This window comes from Nomascus leucogenys, chromosome 3, assembly GCF_006542625.1.
Source record: "Nomascus leucogenys isolate Asia chromosome 3, Asia_NLE_v1, whole genome shotgun sequence".
In the NCBI taxonomy this organism is placed as follows: domain Eukaryota; kingdom Metazoa; phylum Chordata; class Mammalia; order Primates; family Hylobatidae; genus Nomascus; species Nomascus leucogenys.
The window spans coordinates 75,995,615-76,013,462 of NC_044383.1; the positions used below are offsets into that span (position 1 = coordinate 75,995,615).

Genomic DNA, 17,848 nt, shown 5'->3' on the forward strand with positions numbered 1-17,848 from the left:
TGAGGTGGGTGGATCACTTGAGGTCAGGAGTTCAAAACCAGCCTGGCCAACATGGTGAAACCCTACCTCTACTAAAAATACAAAAAAATTAGCCGGGCGTGGTGGTGGGCACCTGTAATCTCAGCTACTTGGGAGGCTGAGGCAGGAGAATTTCTTGAACGTGGGAGACATATGTTGCAGTGAGTTGAGATCATGCCACTGCACTCCAGCCTGGCGACAGAGTGAAACTCCGTCTCAAAAAAAAAAAAAAAAAAAAATAGGCTGGGTGCAGTGCCTCACGCCTGTAATCCCAACACTTCGGGAGGCCGAGGCAGGCAGATCATGAGGTCAAGAGATTGAGACCATCCTAGCCAACATGGTGAAACCCCGTCTCTGCTAAAAATAGAAAAATTAGCCAGGAGTGGTGGCGCATGCCTGTAGTCCTAGCTACTTGGGAGGCTGAGGCAGGACAATTGCTTGAACCTGGGAGGTGGAGGTTGCAGTGAGCCGGGATCATGCCACTGCCCTCCAGCCTGGCGACAGAGCAAGACTTCATCTCAAAAAACAAACAAAAAAGGAATTATCTTATCAATTAAACCCATTGTTAGGAATAACTGATTCCTAACAATATACATTTCAAATCACCTCTCCATATCATTTATGATGATTATTTTACAGGGCCATCCTAATACTTCCATCCTTGTGTGATGGGACTGTTGGCCCCCAGTGCAGGAATTACCCTTTGCCCCCATTACATTTTGTCTTTTTAAAATTAGCCTATTCCAATCTGAGATTGTTTTGGATCCTGATTTGTGTCAGCCAAGGAATTTATTCCCTTGCCGTTTCTTGTCAACTATTGTCTGATTAAGATATGATGTGTCACTCATGTAAGTAGACTAGTAGATAAAATATATTTGCAACAAGGAAAGAAAACTCTGAAAGCTTCTTAAACTATAAATTGTTTTTAAATGTAAAGTTTTATTTTCTTTGATCGATGGTACTTTTTCAATTCTTTTCTCGAATGTGTTCCATTTTTTTCTTGAATGTCTTCATAACTTTGTCTTCATTGAATCATAAGGCTGACAAGGACTTTGAACTTTTCTGACCCAAATTTACACCATTCCAGGCTGTTGAAGCTCTCAGGGAACACCATCTATGATAAGAGGACCCTTGGGGCACTTAGAAAAGTTGGTGGGGTCTTCCACTATTTAAAATCTAAACGAGGAGCCAGGTGGCCAGAATTCCAGCTGTTGCAGTTCTGCCAGATCTAAGATTGGAGGCATTGAGAATTCCTTTCATCTCTTCAGCCAAATGAAACTCTCAAAGACACTTCCCATTCTGAATATTATGTTTGTAAAATATGTGCCACTCTTATTTTAGTGGTGTTACAACTTTCTTGCCTCCTACTACCTCTCTCTTAATGCAACAGATAATACAGGCAGACTGACTCAAAAAAGACTGCATGACCCTGATCCAATGTATTTCTCATGGTCTCTTGAAGAAAAGAAGCTTTATGAAATGATTACACTGATTTAACCTAAATTCTTCCCATTACACCATTTCTCCTTGTGTGGATCACAGCATGCAGCTGCCCTCCTTGTTACAGTCCCTAGTTAAGATGGTTAAATTGTTTATTGTTTGAGCCAATGAGCCTCAATTCCTTTATACAACCTTTCCCTACTCCCTTCCTTCAGAGTTTCTGCCCTTTTATTCCTTTGGCTTCTGCCCCAGGTCTCCTTTTGACTCTGGTCATAAGAATATCATTGAGACCAGGCACGGTGGCTCATGCCTGTAATTCCAGCATTTTGGGAGGCCAAGGCAGGTGGATCACCTGAGGTCAGGAGTTCGAGACCAGCATGGCCAACATGGTGAAACCCCGTCTCTACTAAAAATATAAAATTAGCTGGGTGTGGTGGTGCACGCCTGTAGTCCCAGCTGAGGCAGGAGAGTCGCTTGAACCCAGGAGGCAGAGGCTGCAGTGAGCTGAGATTGCGCCACTGCACTCCAGCCTGGGTGAGACAGAGCGAGACTCTGTCTCAAAAAAAAAAGGTGTTCCAGGAATGGCTAAGCACCACACCTTTCCTTCTCACTTTTCAGGTGCATTCTGTTGGGCCAGGCCTTGTCCAGGTCCGCTCTGTTAGACCTGTCATTCCTTGGACAGGTACTGTTGGTCTGAAAGGCCTGCCCTTTAGTAAGTAGGGTCCAAGATACTGAAGCAGGAGCAAGGAGCTGGGACCCAACCTGCGTCCTGGCTGGAGTGACGAGGGACCAGGGTCATGGCCCTGGGCTCCCAGGCCCCATGCAGTCAGTGGCAGGGGCAGTTGACTGGCTTGTTTCTGTAGGTTGTAGTTCTCAAATGGCTCTGGTTCGCCTCTCTCCAAGGGTCCTGGCCCCTCCTAGGGAGGGTTTTCTAATGTAACGCCTTGGTCTACCTGGAGAGTCCAGGAAGAAGGCTGAGCGCCAGTCTGACACCTGCTGGCAACAAAAACACCTCCACTTCCTTTCAGGGTTTCTTTTAAGCCGATTACCTTTGGCTGGGCTCCCTTGTCATCCTCACTGGTGGGAGATCATTATCTTAACGGGAATCCTCCTCCTGGAAGGTTCCCACTCCCAACTGGGAATTGGCCTCTTCAGAGTGAATAGCAGGGACCATTTCATTCTAGGCATCATTGTAATCACTTGTTCATGTAATTTATTGCCTGCTGGAATGGGAGTCACTCTGATGTTCCCGTGCAGCAGTTATGCTGGAGTTAGATCCACAGGGCTCAGCCTGAACAAATCATCATCCCAGTCAGTGCCCCAGTGGTGTGGACAGTGGGGACACATTTTTGTGGTTGTTGCTTCACAACATCTCAAGACCCTTTGATCTGGTTCCCTGGAAGCAAGGCCCTGAGTACTGTGCCTCTTCCTGACTGGATCAGAGGGAGATGCAGGAAGTCAGGGTGGATACTGCCTCTTCTCCTTACCCCTGCCGGCCTCAGATGGCCCAGCCTGATACCAGGGCCCCTTGAGGAACCAGCACCTTTAAAGGGTCGAAGGCAGTGGTGATAACCTCCAGCCGCACGTGGAGATGCACTGAAAATGATTGGATAAAAATGATAATTTGGGTTGTGGAATTATAGAGGATATTCTTTTCCATATTTTTAGTAATGTCATTACATTGCTTATGTACTCTGAAGATCTGGGAAGCTGTAGGTTGTGGCAAGGCAGTATTTTCGGTGTTTTATATTGATAGGCTGATGAGAGCATCAACAAGAATGTAAAAGAGATATGGCCCTCGCTGGAGCAGGCCTGAAGGGCGGGTTTAGCCTAAGGGCCTGTAGCTGTCCAGGGAGGGTTTATCCTGGCCCCTCCTCATCCCATCCTGTGGTTCTCAACCAGGTCACACATTAGAGTCACCTGGGGAGGTTGTATAAAAACTGCCTGGGCCTCACCACAGCGAGTTGATGAGAGACTCTGGAGGGAGAGGCTTACACACCAATACAGAGAAATGACAACAGACCAACCTCCCCAGGAGAGCCAGATGCAGAGAAAATAGAAAACATCTCTCCTTGTCCTTGAGATTCTAAAAGAATCAGGTTATTTTTAAACAAACCCCAGAGGTTAGTGGCTGGGCTAAGGTAAAACACCCAAGAACTTGGGAGCGGAGCTTCCTAAGGGTGAGACATGAAGCCCCTGCTCTGCCAGGGAAGAACTTCGCTCCTACCCTCACCCCCAACACAACCAGGGCAGCGCACAGAGTGGTAGGGAAAGCATGCGGCTGAGCTCAGATGGCTTAAGAGGTGATCCAGACTCCAGTTACCTGCTGTATAACTTAGAACAAGTGACAGTCTCCCAAGCCTCAGTTTCCTTATCTATAAAATGGGTTCGATAATAGTGTCCACCTCATAGGATAATTGGGAGGATAGAATTAGCTAACGTGTGAAATTCTTAAGCTAGTGCCTTCTACACAATAAATGGACCCAAGTGTTCAATAAATTCTGGCCACTGCTGCCTCTTGCTCTGCCCGATTATTGATCTCGCCGGGCTCACCAGGGCCTAAGATGAGTTAAGCTGAACTGATCTTTGAGGATAACTGGGGTAGGACTCAGGGCAAATTGATGCTTTAAAACTTCATCCTTTTTTTTTCTTTCTTTCTTTTTTTAGAGAGAAGGTCTTATTATGTTGCCCAGACTGAAGTGCAATGGTGCAATCACAGCTCACTGCAGCCTTGATTTCCCGGGCTCAATCCATCCAGCCTCCTCAGCCTCATGAGTAGCTGGGACTACAGGCGCACAAAACAACACTCAGCTAATTTTTGTATTTTTTGGTAGAGATGGCGTTTTGCCATGTTGCCCAGGCTATAGAACTCCTGGGCTCAAGTGATCCACCCGCCTTGGCCTCTCAAAGTGCTGGGATTACAGGCGTGAACCACCTTGCCTCGCCCAAACTTCTTATTTGTAATACATGGTCTTTTCTCCTGTTCCCATTTCTTCCTGTGGCCAGTCCTAGGGGCATGGAAATGGAAAGGAGGAGAGCAGTTGCATCCTTAAGCCTAAGTCATTCAAAGCTGCCTCTAAGGATCAATTTTTATTTGCTCCCTCACCCTTAGAGGAGTTCCAGCTTTTCCCATTAGTCAGACATGCCTGGGGGCATTCCTATGTGCTGGATAGGGGCAGCCTCTTCTCCAAAGGGCTCTATTTTTGTTGCTATTTACTGCAGAATGTTCTGGAAAACCAAGTACATGTCTGCTGCTTTCTTGCTTTTCTCCTTTGGCAGGTGATGTGTGTTTAAGAGGGTGGGCCTTGTGCTAGGAAAGCCCCAGGATGGAGGAGATAGCTTCAGCTTCTCTAGGAAACGGATTACTGCCTTTGCTATTGCTGTACTTTAACCAGAGGCCAGAAAAGGAGCCAAGCATGTGCAGGGAACACAGCCCCTCCTCAGAAAAGCTCCTGTGCCATTGTAGCTCAGCTCCTGAAGCTCTCAGGGTGTCACACCTCCTTGCTGACAGGGAGCCTGAGTGCTGTGCGAGGCCAGGAGCATTGCTGGAGAATCAGGGAAGTCGTAGTTTGGAGAATGGTGTTCTTGGTGAAGAATGCTCTTCCAAGAAGAGACACAGAGACTGGGAACCACAGTTTACATTTCAAAAATGGAAGTGGACAAGTGGGCCAGGACTGGCTGGTGGGTACCTGGACCCTCCAGCCATAGCCCTTCTGGTTGGAAGAGATCCAGCTCTTCACCCAAATCCATTTGACGTTGGAAATATCTCACTGGTCTTTGCGAAGGCAAAGGTGTAGGGTGTCGAAGAGGAGAGGGAACGGTTGGGGTGTCCTCTGGGATGGGGTGGGGGCTAAGGACAGCGGAGGGAAGGGAGACCCATGCTAGATGATGGATGTTACCTCATGTCCTTATTTCAAGCCTGTGGAGTGGGCAGTGGAGGTTATTCCTATTTTACAGATGAGTAAACACTTAGTTTGGGGGATTAAGCACCAAATGACACAGGTGTTACTAGTCAGAGCTGGGATTCAAACTAAGCTCTGATGCCTCTGGCCTTTCATTTCTCCATGGGTGGTTCTTCACTGACTTTGGATTAGAAAGGTGTCTCCAATCCAGGCCCATCCTGTTTGTAATTTAGTTTCTAAAGTGCCCTCCCAGAAGTGATCTTCTTTGAACCTGTCTTAGTCCATTTGGCCTCTCTAACAAGGTAACATAGAGTAAGTAGTTTAAACAAAAGACATTTGGCCGGGCGCGGTGGCTCACGCTTGTAATCCCAGCACTTTGGGAGGCCGAGGCGGGCGGATCACAAGGTCATGAGATCAAGACCACGGTGAAACCCCGTCTCTACTAAAAATACAAAAAATTAGCCGGGCGTGATGGCGGGCGCCTGTAGTCCCAGCTACTCGGAGAGGCTGAGGCAGGAGAATGGCGTGAACCCGGGAGGTGGAGCTTGCAGTGAGCTGAGATTGCACCACTGCACTCCAGCCTGGGCGACAGAGCGAGACTCCGTCTCGGGAAAAAACAAAAACAAAAACAGACATTTCCTCCTCATGGTTCTGGGAGCTGGGAATTCCATGGTCAGAGTATCAGGAGGTACTCACGCATCTGGGATCCCAAGTACAGCAGGAGGATCTCTTGAGACACGCACAAAAAAAAAACGTTGCCAGGCACATGGCTCACACCTATAATCCCAGCACTTCGGGAGGCTGAGGTGGGAGGATCACTTGAGACCAGGAGTTTGAGACCAGCCTGGCCAACGTGGTGAAACCCGTCTCTACTAAAAATACAAAAATTAGCTGGGCGTGGTGGCACGCACCTGTAGTCCCAGCCACTTAGGAGGCTGAGGCGAGAGGATTGCTTGATCCTGAAGGCAGAGGTTACAGTGAGCCAAGATCACGCCACTGCACTCCAGCCTGGGTGACAAAGTGAGACTCCATCTCAATTTTTTAAAAAGTACTCCTGGGTCTGTTGGCCTCTTTCCAGCCTCCCCAGGCAGCTTCTCTCCATGCTGGTCCGTATTTTCCAGCTGCCCAGAAGCACTTGTGTCCCACCATGCTGTCACCTCCTTCATAGCACACAGGTCTCTGTCCTCACGTGATGAACTCCCCTGTGTTTCAGAATGTCTCAGGAAACTTTGTGAAGGGCACTTACTCAATGTCAAGAAGTCCTTGACAAGGATATGTGGTGACAGATGGAGCTGGGGACCAGGCCCAGCCAGTGGAACCTGGTCATGCCACTCTATCTGATCAGCTATGATTTCTTTGGAAGAATCGAGGTTAGGGAGCACATGGCTGAGCACAGTCACTGTCAGAGAAAGGTCACTCTTCATCTCAGACGCTGCCTTTTTCTGAAGGCTTTTTATAGCCCACTTTTTTGGGGAGTGATTAAAGTAAGTTCTGACCTCTTTCCAGAATCATTCTAGTGCTTTGGTCTCATTTCATGGGGAGAAATTAAGATCCTTTATTGTCTGTTATCTCTGTTTTCCTCCATGGCTCATTACCCATGGCAAACTGGTGCTTTCTTGAAATCATTAATGTGTATCCTGCTAGAGTATCAATAAAGGCCTTTGGGAAGACCTTAGGGGTGGGGCCATGGTTCATTGATGTTTGAATGTTTCTTCACAGTGAAACTTGTAGGGGAAAGCAAAGGAAACGTGTTTGCTTTAGAATTTGGAGAATTTGGAGTTTGGCAGGGCAGTTCTCTAGACAGAAGTTGATTCACATCAGAAAGTGTTATTTCTTCTGGATGTCACCCTTGATGTGGCACCTTGGGAGCTGACATGCTTAGAGCAGTTGAAGCGAATGGTCTTCTCTGTGACCCAGCAACAGGGCTAAGAAGGCTACTCAGGTGCACAAGGAGAGGAACACACTAATATGTTCTGCAGCCTCCTGGCATTAGCGTGGGTGCCCATCAGGAGGAAGATGAGTAAATAATAAGTGAACCAGAACTACATGAACAACATGAAAAAAAAATCTCAAAAATATAAGGTTAGACAAAAAATGCCAAATTTTATTGTATAGTTGAAAACTATTAGGCCGGGCACAGTGGTTAACACCTGCAATCTCTGCACTTTGGGAGGCCGAGGCAGGCGGATCGCTTGAGCCCAGGAGTTCAAGACCAGCCTAAGAAACATGGTGAAACCCCATCTCTACAAAAAAATGAAAAAATTGGCCAGGCATGGTGACCCATGCCTGTGGTCCCAGCTCCTCAGGACACTGAGGTGGGAGGATCGCTTGAGCCAAAAGGTTGAAGCTGCAGTGAGCCATGATCATGCCATTGCACTCCAGCCTGGACAGCAGAGTGAGACCCTGTCTCAAAGAAAAAAAAACTAAGATTTGAAACAAACAACAGTGTTTATATATATTGTCTTTGGCTATAAACATGTAGTAAAAAATACAATGAAAAGCAAAGGAATGATGAATACCAAATTTGAGAGAGTGGTTACCTCTGGGAATGGAAGAGAAATGAGACCTGGGAGTTGTTCACAAGGAATGTCAATGATTTATCTTTTTTCTTGAAATGGTTGGTGGTTATGTGAACTTTAGAATGTTACTTATATTTTTTAGTGGTTGAAATACTTCATAATTTCAGTTTAGTGTTTTTGTTTGTTTGTTTTTTAAGGCAGGGTCTTGCTCTGTTGCCCAGGCTGAAGCGCAGTGGTACAATCACAGTTCACTGCAGCCTCGACCTCCTGGGCTCAAGTGATCCTCCCACCTCAGCCTTCTAGGTAGCTGGGACTACAGGCACATGCCACTATGCCCAGCTAATATTTTAAAAAGAAAATGTTTTTATAGAGATAGGGTCTCACTGTGTTGCCCAGGCTGGTCTCAAACTCCTGGCATCAAGTGATCCTCCCACTTCAGCCTCCCAAAATGCTGGGATTACAGGTGTGAGCTACTACACCCAGTGTAGAATTTCTTTAAAAAAAAGAGGAAGAACCGGCCAGTCATGGTGGCTTATGCCTGTAATCCCAGCACTTTGGGAGGCCAAGGCGGGTGGATCATTTGAGGTCAGGAGTTTGAGACCAGCCTGGCCAACATGGTGAAACCCTGTCTACTCGAAATACAGAAATTAGCTAGGTGGTAGTGGTGTGCACCTGTAATTCCAGCTACTCGGGAGGCTGAGGCAGGGGAATTGCTTGAGCCTGGGTTAGCCTGGCATTAGCCTGGGTGCCCATTAGGAGGATGATGAGTAAATAATAAGTGAACCAGGAGGCAGAGGTTGTGGTGAGCCAAGATGGCGTCGCTGTACTGCAGTCTGGGCGAGAGAGTCAGACCCTGTCTCAAAAAAAAAAAAACAAAAACAAAAACGAAGACCCTTTCCTAATCAGTTCAATCAACAGTTTTAATTTTCACCTGTTACTAACTGGACTCCTCTGGGGCTGATGACCATGACATCTTGCTGTTCTCCCACCTCTTGCCCAGATTCATCATGGCCACTTCATTATTCCTCAGTATTAGTACCAGTGAGAAATTAAGAGAAGGTACAAAACCCCCCGTTTTGCTACTTGATAGTCTGATGAGTGGAGAGTAGAAATAATGCACTAAAGGAAATCTTCACATTTTGAGCATATCGTTTTCATTGATTGCAGTGACAATAGCCAAGGTTAACTGAGATAAACTTGAATTTTGGTTAACCCATAAGAATCGGCCAATCCAAAGGGGCAGAAGGGAGTGATCATCCGAAAGCCCCTGTGCAAACCTTGCTCTAGGCCCTCTGTCTCCCAAGGGAGTAGCATTGATGACTTGTTCTGAAATCATTGTTCGTTTTGCATTCACAGCATGGCCGGACTCCCCTGCATCTTGCTGCCAATAAGGGCCATCTTCCTGTGGTCCAGATCTTGCTGAAGGCTGGCTGTGACCTCGATGTCCAGGATGATGTGAGTAGAAGCCATCATTCTATTAGGCTGAGTTGGCAGGGGAGGTTGTCTGGCTAGAAATCCACAAAGTGTAAGCTATGAGATGGGAGGGTAGTAGATGCTCTCCCAGCACATTTTAGCTGCATCTTGGTCTCTGTGGCGGCAAGAACTTCCTCTGGAAGACCTGCTCTGAGGCCCATTCTCAGTAGCAAGTTAGAGTTTGGGAGTGTGGGGTGGTTCTCCATCATGGTTCACTTCCTGTCTATTATTCAAGTGATCATTTCCTGTCTATTGTACAAAATTCCTCAAAGGGGATTTTTGCCTGTTTCCTGTCTCAGCATAAAGAGACACACACATGCACATCAATGAGTATGGGCAAGACTTGCTGGAAATTTGTGTCAGTGACCAAATTTACTGTTGGAGAAAAAATGGGGATTAAAAACTTAATTTCTTTCTCATCTTAATTTCTCTTGGTCAGTGAATATGACATGGAAAATGATCTATTCAAGTTGGGGAGTTGGGGGAAGACACAGATCTCATAGAATCTAAGAAAAAGGAGGCCTCCAGAAAGAGTTTACTCTGGCACCATGCTATTATTGAGACATGGCCATCAACCAACTCAGCTCTGAGTCTCTTCATTCAGGTTATCTAGAGATGGACTCTGATTGGCTCCTCTGGCATGAAGTGGCCAATCCTGAGTGAGTCAGCAGTGGCTGGGGTGGAGTCACATAGTACAGTGGGCTGCCCTATTGGGTCTTTGGAGAAGGTGGTTCTCTAAGAAAGGACCATATAAATTGTCCTCCAACAGCTATTAGGAAAAGGTCCTTTGATAATACAGTTGAAAACTATTTTTAGAAATGGTTGCAACACTAATTCATGTAGTAGAACTCTAAGAAATAAGAACTTTTATGGGGAACACAGAATGTTGGAGTGTTTGCACTTACAACCTCTTCCAAATTCACCTTTAATAACTGTAGTTACAGAGTGTGATTCAAATTTCACATCTTCAGATGTGCTACAGTGTGGTTTACTAAAGTGCTTCTAGTCTTCTTTGGGTCTGTGTATAATGTCATAAAACTTGGCAAACACACAGTAAGAAGGACAGTACTTGCAAAGAAATAACTAAATATGACTGTTTCATGCATGGGCAGAAGGCCATCCAGTGTCTTTCATAAATCTCTGGTTATATCTGGAACTTGCTGGGTCATCAAGGATGTTATTTTCAAAAAATGTTGATTTAGCTTTAAGCCATTGATTTCTACCTTGGGTCATAATACTTTTTTATTTTCTTGCACTATGGTCATCATAACATTTTCAACTATATCATATCCTTAGATGACAGGAGCAAAAATACAAGGAGAGAGAAAAGATTTTGGCCACAGAAAAGGTGGGGCATTGAGTTATTACTGGTGCAAACATGTTGGGATGCATTTAGTCTTCTCTTCGCATAATTACAGGCTTTGCTTGCCACAGTGGCAAGGCCAAAATGCCAGGCGTGCTAACCCATTCCAACTTGACACCTCTGCCTCACATCCTGGGCTCTAAGTATCACTGTGTTCTCTCGCAGCAAAAGCCTTGCTTATTTCCTAGAACTGCTGCTATTTATACCAGGCAAGGTAGGAAGTGAAACAGGCAAGAATTTTCTTAGGTAGCCAAAGTGAGACGTGTCAGCAGAAGAAAAGCCAGCTCTACTTTTAGACAGAGAGACCCCCTTTTATTTATTGAAGTTATTTTCTTGCATCTTTTCCTTGTCCTAGACAGACAATGCATATATTGCTTCTCCCAGATAAATTAAAATAAAAATAAAACAACAAGAAATAATTGGGAGTGGAGAAAGTAGAACTGACCTTCACTAGTTCTGAAGAAATGCATTTGCCAGCATATGATTCATGCCTGTTCTCTGTGTGTTTACCATGCTGTTGATGAACAGCCTTGAAATACATGCAAGAAATCAAGGAAGAAAACTCTTGATGTGTGTCCTTTAAAGAATCTAGGAGATCAGTTATTTGAAAAAATCTCAGAAGTTACCTGTCTTGGATGGTGGGTAGAAACAGAGAATGTTAATGATATGAAGAATTTACTCCTAACTTCATCATATTCTACAGATACTGATCTTTGTGGCATGGTAAGAACTGATAATTAGTTGAAGAATGACCTCCAGTGGCCTGGAGTGGGATTATTATGAATTTCAACCTGTGGAAACCAGTTCTTTAGATTATGCAACTCCAGGAGCAAATTCTTTCTTGCTTCCCGCCAATCCTGTCAACTCTCATTGGAGCGCTAATGCCATCTCTGATTGGTCAATGAGCAATCACATAGCTCCCGCCTCAGAAATAGTCCAGGATGATGTGGCCACGGTGAAAGCCATGAAAGAAGACAAAAATAAGAAAAACCACAGAGGGAGGGTTAGGAAGGACCCTAGAAGATCAGAGAGAGAAAAAGAGGTCAGCAACTTGCTTTACACACCTAACCTGTCTTGAGCTTCCTTGCAATATGTCTGCCTGTGCCACATGGAGGTGGTTCCTCTTGAAGAGGGGCACACTGCACCCTTGCATGACTGGAATTTCTTCCATGAGCATGGCCTTGGAATCTGCCAAGACTACACTCACTCTTTTTCACCATGTAGGAAAGAAAAATAACAGTATTTCAAAACAAAGATTTAGACCTTATAGGCACCAAAGCTCTTAAAATCCCAAAGTGAGAAACACTGTCTCAGAAAAACCGAGAGCTGGCAGTTCACGTACTTCACAAATGGGTCAACATGTTACAAATCGAAGTGCCAAACTGCAAGGTTGCAGGCCCTTCAAGTTTCCAGATTCCTTCTGCTTCTTGTAGTTAATCATTCAACAAATGCTTTGGGGGCAGCTCTAGTGGCTATGCTTTACTTTATGAAAGAGGCAGTCCCAACCCCACAGATGCATCTGACCTTTACTGAGGCTTGTCTTAAGGTTAATGACTTCACAGGTTGGAAGCAGCTTGGGGTGAGTGCAAAGAGCCTCGACAATTTGATTTCTGGTCCAAGCATGCTGTCCTAGGCTTATCAATAAAATGAGAGAATTAGACTTGGCACATAGTAGGGAGTCAATAAATATTCAGTCTGTAATAATATGTGAATAAATATTCACACCTGTAATCCCAGTGCTTTGGGTGGCTATGGAGGAAGGATCGCTTGAACCCAGGAGTTGGAGACCAGCCTGGGCAACATGGCAAAACTCCATCTCTACAAAAAATAAAAAAATTACCTGGGCATGGTCGCAAATGCCTGTGGTCCCAGCTACTCAGGAGGCTGAAGTGGGAAGATTGATTGAGCCTGGGAGGTGGAGGTTGCAGTGAGCTGAGATCATGCCACTGCACTCTAGCATAGGTGACAGAGTGAGACCCTGTCTCAAAATGAATGAATGTTCACCAAATAGATAATTCAGTAAACACTGTTGAGAGTGCTCTAGCTTTTCCCAGCATTTCAGAATTTCATGATTGACTTAGGTAGGTATCATATACAAGTAAGAATTACATCAAAGTAACCACTTGTATGTATTGAGGCCACATCTTGTTCTTCTCTGTGTCATTTCAAGGAGGAAATGTTTCAATGGTAAATTTTAATCTTATAGGAGGAAACAGTCCATTTGTAGATAACTGACCCTGTTTCAACTGAGGGCCTCAAGGTACTAAATTGTTTGTGTTATATTCTAGGGAAGAATAGATCCGGGATGATAACCTGAGGCAGCCATTGTTTACATGTTTTGTGTCCCTCACCTCAGAGCCTTTAATTCTCATCTTGGTGACTTGAGAAGGGCGGGTTTTTCAAAGCCTGAGAAAGTGTATTGCTCAGTCCTCCAGAAACATTCCAGCTAGTGTCAGCACAGCTAGCAGGCCAGCCAAGGGCAGCCACTTTCTGTAGGGAGAGTCCGAGCCTGGCCTGACAGCAGTGTTTATCTGACCCGGGCTCTCGGTGAGGTCTCTGTCTGAGAGGATGGCTGGAGGGGGAGCTGTGGCCTGGAGACAGGCAGGACAGCCAAAAGGTCCCCCAGAGGAAGGGGTGTGCAGGACCTGTGCCAGCAGCTTAGGACAATTTGTGTTCTCACCACAACCTCACACAAGTCATTAGATCTCCTTGAGTCTTGCTAGTCCGGAAATTTCCTCCTAAGGTGTGAACTGAAAGTTAGATTGAGCTGCTTGCATTGAGCTAGAGTTTCATAAAGGAAAATTTTCTCAAAGGAGGCAAATACAGTAGGTTAAAGCAAGTAATAAATAACTCGGTGCCATTCTGGCTCCAAAGATGCCTCAACTCCTAATTTAGAGGGCAGCCTGTGAAATATGATAAAAAACATTTGACCTAAACCAAGGCTTAGGTTAGTCTGTGCCGTATCATCCAGTGAAGGCCCTTCGTGAAATAATTTGTACAGTGAGAGTGGCTAACATGACCCATATGCTCAGGGCTTGTTGCTCGTACTTTATGAACAATACAGAGTGATAAGTTTTGTCCTGGAAAAAGGTTGTTTTTATTGGTCCAAAGAGCAACTAGAGTGTAAGTAGTTTGTGGTTATATTAAAAAGCCTGTAAGAAGTGGAAATCTAACCAAGTCAGCACTACCCTGAAAGCGTGAGCTGCAATCGCATGGTTCTTGCTAAGAAGGGCACCGTCTTTCTTAGCAGGTCAGTAATCGTCGATTGCACCAGAGGCCTATTTTGGGAAATTCCATCACCATTCTGATAGAGAAATGGGAAGTCTTGGAAATCTTAGGGAAATTTTAAAAAGTTGAGACGTGGGGCCAGGCACGGTGGCTCGTGCCTGTAATCCCAACACTTTGGGAGGTCGAGGTGGGCAGATCACTAGAGGCCAGGAGTTCAAGTCCAGCCTGGCCAACATGGTGACACCTCGTCTCTAAAAATACAAAAAAAATTAGCCGGGCATGGTGGCAAGTTCCTGTAATCCCAGCTACTCTGGAGGCTGAGGCAGAAGATTCGCTTGAACCTGGGAGGCAGAGGTTGCAGTGAGCCAAGATGGCGCCACTGCACTCCAGCCTGGGCGACAGGGCGAGACTCTGTCTCAAAACAAAAAGTTGAGACTTGGGCAGTATCTTGTATGATTACTAGTTTCCTTGTCTAGAACTACTTTCTAAGAGGTCTGAGGTAGACAGCGCAAATGGCACAGCCTACCTCCTGCAGCCACTGACCCAGCGGCCACATTCTTCTTTTAACCACGGCAAGGGTTCTCTTTGAATAAGGGGTCTGGGAAGGTGGATGAGAAGAAAACCAGCCTGAGCCTAACTGGTAACAGGAATAATAGTTTAGGATGCTGAAGGGGGAGGGTCAGTGGTGGCAATGCTGAGGAGAGTAACCTGTCCTCAGTGTCCTGACCCCCTCACTGCAGAAATTCCTTACCTTCCACAAATGAACAGTGGGAAGAGAGTCTGTGACAGGGACAGTCCTGTTACTGGGGTATTGTTTCTGCTCAGACTTCTAATAAGTAGCGGTTTTTCCTGATGCTAAAAGTTATCCATGTTAAATATAAAAAGCTGGAAAATATTAAAAAGTATAAAAAGAAAAGTTAAAAGAGAAAAATCCTTTCATGGATTTTTAAAGGGAGACTTTTTTAATTTTAAGAAAACAATTTTGAGTTTTAACTAGGATTTTTTATTGTAATAAAATATACATAGCATTAAATTTACCGTCTGAACATATTTACGTATATGGTTCAGTGGCATTAAGTACACTCACATTGTTGTGCAACCATCACCACCTCTATCTTTAGAACTTTCTTTCAGATTACATGTTTTTAATGTGCATTGTTTGTTACAGATCTGGGGAGTTTAGTAAGTAGAATCAGTATTTCGTTAAGGTTGTTTATAGGTAGCAGTGCATCCTTCTTTTAAAAAATCTGTTTTATCTTATGATGGCCTCTGTCCTCTCTTGGGCCAAGCACCAGGGACGCCCCAGAATGTTTTCTTTGCCCCTCTGGTGCTCTGCCAGGAAACTTCACAAAACTCTGACCAACCACATCATAGAATCCAACAAGGGAATGGAGGGACCCTGGGATCATCCAGGGTGACACACCTGAGGTCCAGCAGGGTGACAGGCTTCTAGCAAGCCACGCATAGTCCAGGCCTCCTGACCCCTTGTCTCGTGCTCATTGCTTTCCATCAGAACATTTCCACACTGTCCACCCATCCTCCCTTTCAAGGCTGGACCACAGGCTCAGCTTGATTTACCTCACCTTAGCTTCCTGAGGACCTGTCAGAGAGAAAGGGTGCTCTTAGAGACTTCAGAACTCTCCTGTTACAGGCTTGACCTGCTTACCTCTGGGAGTGTTTCATCCTTTACTCAACTGCAATTAGGAAGAGTCAAGTTCCCTTTGGCACCTAAAGGAGAACAACGGCCGGCAATCCCAGGAATCTGATCACAGAGAAAAGGGCTCAGAAGGCAGCATAAATCAGTGAGGATGTTGTCATGAACTCTCTGAAGAGGCTTCTTAGAAATATGCAGTGATAGCTGCAGTCCTTGGAGTCCTCAGATGAAATAGGGCAAACCCCTGCATTGCCCTTGACTAGTATAGGTCAATGAACAAATGACCCACCTGTCATCAAATCATGAGTGCTGCTAACTGGCAGAGCTGGACAGTGGTCCCCCTGCAAGCTGGAAACTCGGCAGGCAGTGGAGATTCCAGGCATTGCTGCTTTAATTGCATAGCACACACCTGCCCTCACACCCACTCTTCACACCTGTGATAGTCACATCCCCTGGATGGCAGGAGAGAGCCTGACCCTCATTCTGAGGTTGGCTCTGTGGCCGAGGGCTATTCTTGTTGTCGGCTTAAGGTCCCCCTCTTAGTTTATTAACAGAATTTCTCTGCCAGCGTGCATTGTCTACTAACAAGACCACAAAGCCTGCCTTGCCTGTGGTAACCAAGCCCTTCTGCGAATAACCGCTCTGCTCTGTGTGGGGACGGGAAGGGGTCCTTGTGTCCAAGTGTCAAGTGAGTAGTGCAAGCAGGGGGTGCAGGGGAGCTGACTGCTGTTCCTGCCTTCGGGTCACTTTGCAGGGGGACCAGACTGCCTTGCACCGGGCCACAGTGGTGGGGAACACGGAGATCATCGCGGCGCTCATCCACGAGGGTTGTGCCCTGGACAGACAAGACAAGGTGAGTGGACACTGAGCTTCCTTACTCCCCAAGGCAAGGGAAGCCAGTGGCTCGAGGGAGCTGGAGGAGCCAGCTCTGGAAACTTTTGAGTCCTCGAGATATTGTAATTCCTGGCTTACCACTTATGATTTAACATGATTAAATCAGCCCAAAATTCCTTTGAAACACTATCTGGTATCCCAGCCAACTGTAATTTTTTTTTTTTTTTTGGAGAGAGGGTCTCACTCTGTTGCCCAAGCTGGAGTGCAATCAATGGCATGATCATAGCTCACTGCACCTGGAACTCCTGGGCTCAAGTGCTCCTCCCACCTCATCCTCCCAAAGTGCTGGCATGAGCCATTGTGCCCAGCTGCCAATTGTATTTTTTTAAATCTTTTTCCTTGTTCTATGGCACCAGTGACAACCACATAAATCTTAAATGGTAAAGAAAAAAAATCTAGAAATAAGGACCTATGTAGGCCTGGGTGGGGGTAAGGGATGTGCCCCCAGACTTTCTCTTTACTTTCTTAGATAAGTGAGCAAGTCAATTTCTTTAAACTATATTGCAGGAAAAAAAAGTAAGCTCAATTGGGCCAAACACAGTGGCTCATGCCTGTAATCCTAGCACTTTGGGAGGCTAAGGTGGGAGGATTGCTCGAGGCCAGGACTTCAAGACCAGCCTAGTCAACATAACAAACCACTGTCTCCACAAAAAATTTGAAAATTAAAAAAATATATATTAGCAAGGCGTGGTAGTGTACACAGCTGTAGTCCCAGCTACTCAGGAAGCTGAGATGGGAGGATTGCTAAGCCCAGGGGGTTGAAGCTGCAGTGAGCCATGACTGCATCACTGCATTCCAGCCTGGACGACAGAGTGAGACCTTGTCTCTTAACAAATAAATAAGATAGATAGATAGATAGCAAAATGGGCCAGCCACAGTGGCTCACGCCTGTAATCCCAACACTTTGGGAGGCCAAGGCAGGCAGATCACCTGAGGTCAGGAGTTCGAGACCAGCCTGGCTAACATGGTGAAACCCCGTTTCTACTAAAAATACAAAAAATTAGCCGGGCATGGTGGTACATGCCTGTAAACTCAGCTACTTGGGAGGCTGAGGCAGGAGAATTGCTTGAATCTGGGAGGCGGAGGTTGCAGTGAGCCGAGATCGCGCCATTGCATTCCAGCTTGGGCAACAAGAGCGAAACTGTCTCAAAAAAAAAAGCAAAATTGATTCTTTAAGGAATCCTAATGACTTCTTATATATTAACCTAATGTTTTTAAATTTTCAAACAATCTTAAAACACAAAACTTAACAGTTAAGGGCAATTTAGCCTCTGCTTACTTTTTTTTTTTTTTTTAAAGAGGCTATGCTGGGAAGAACTCTGCTTTACTTTTTAAAAATAACTTTACAGTATAATAT

At 45.6% G+C, this 17,848-nt stretch overlaps 2 protein-coding genes across 4 annotated transcripts in view; one reads left to right on the top strand and one right to left on the bottom strand.

The window, feature by feature from the left end:
• Positions 1-17,848, top strand: part of ANKRD6 (ankyrin repeat domain 6) — a 207,202-nt gene that overhangs the window by 160,031 nt on the left and 29,323 nt on the right. For all 3 annotated transcript variants that reach the window (XM_003258333.4, XM_004087621.3, XM_030809470.1), the window contains exons 3-4: positions 9,236-9,334; positions 16,352-16,450. In XM_003258333.4, the coding sequence (XP_003258381.2) occupies positions 9,236-9,334; positions 16,352-16,450 (198 nt within the window). The remainder of the gene's footprint in view (positions 1-9,235; positions 9,335-16,351; positions 16,451-17,848) is intronic.
• LYRM2 (LYR motif containing 2) overlaps positions 14,924-17,848 on the bottom strand; it is a 38,184-nt gene continuing 35,259 nt past the window's right edge. Inside the window, exon 4 of the transcript XR_004029324.1 lies at positions 14,924-16,432. The gene's annotated coding sequence lies outside the window, so the exon portion shown is untranslated. The remainder of the gene's footprint in view (positions 16,433-17,848) is intronic.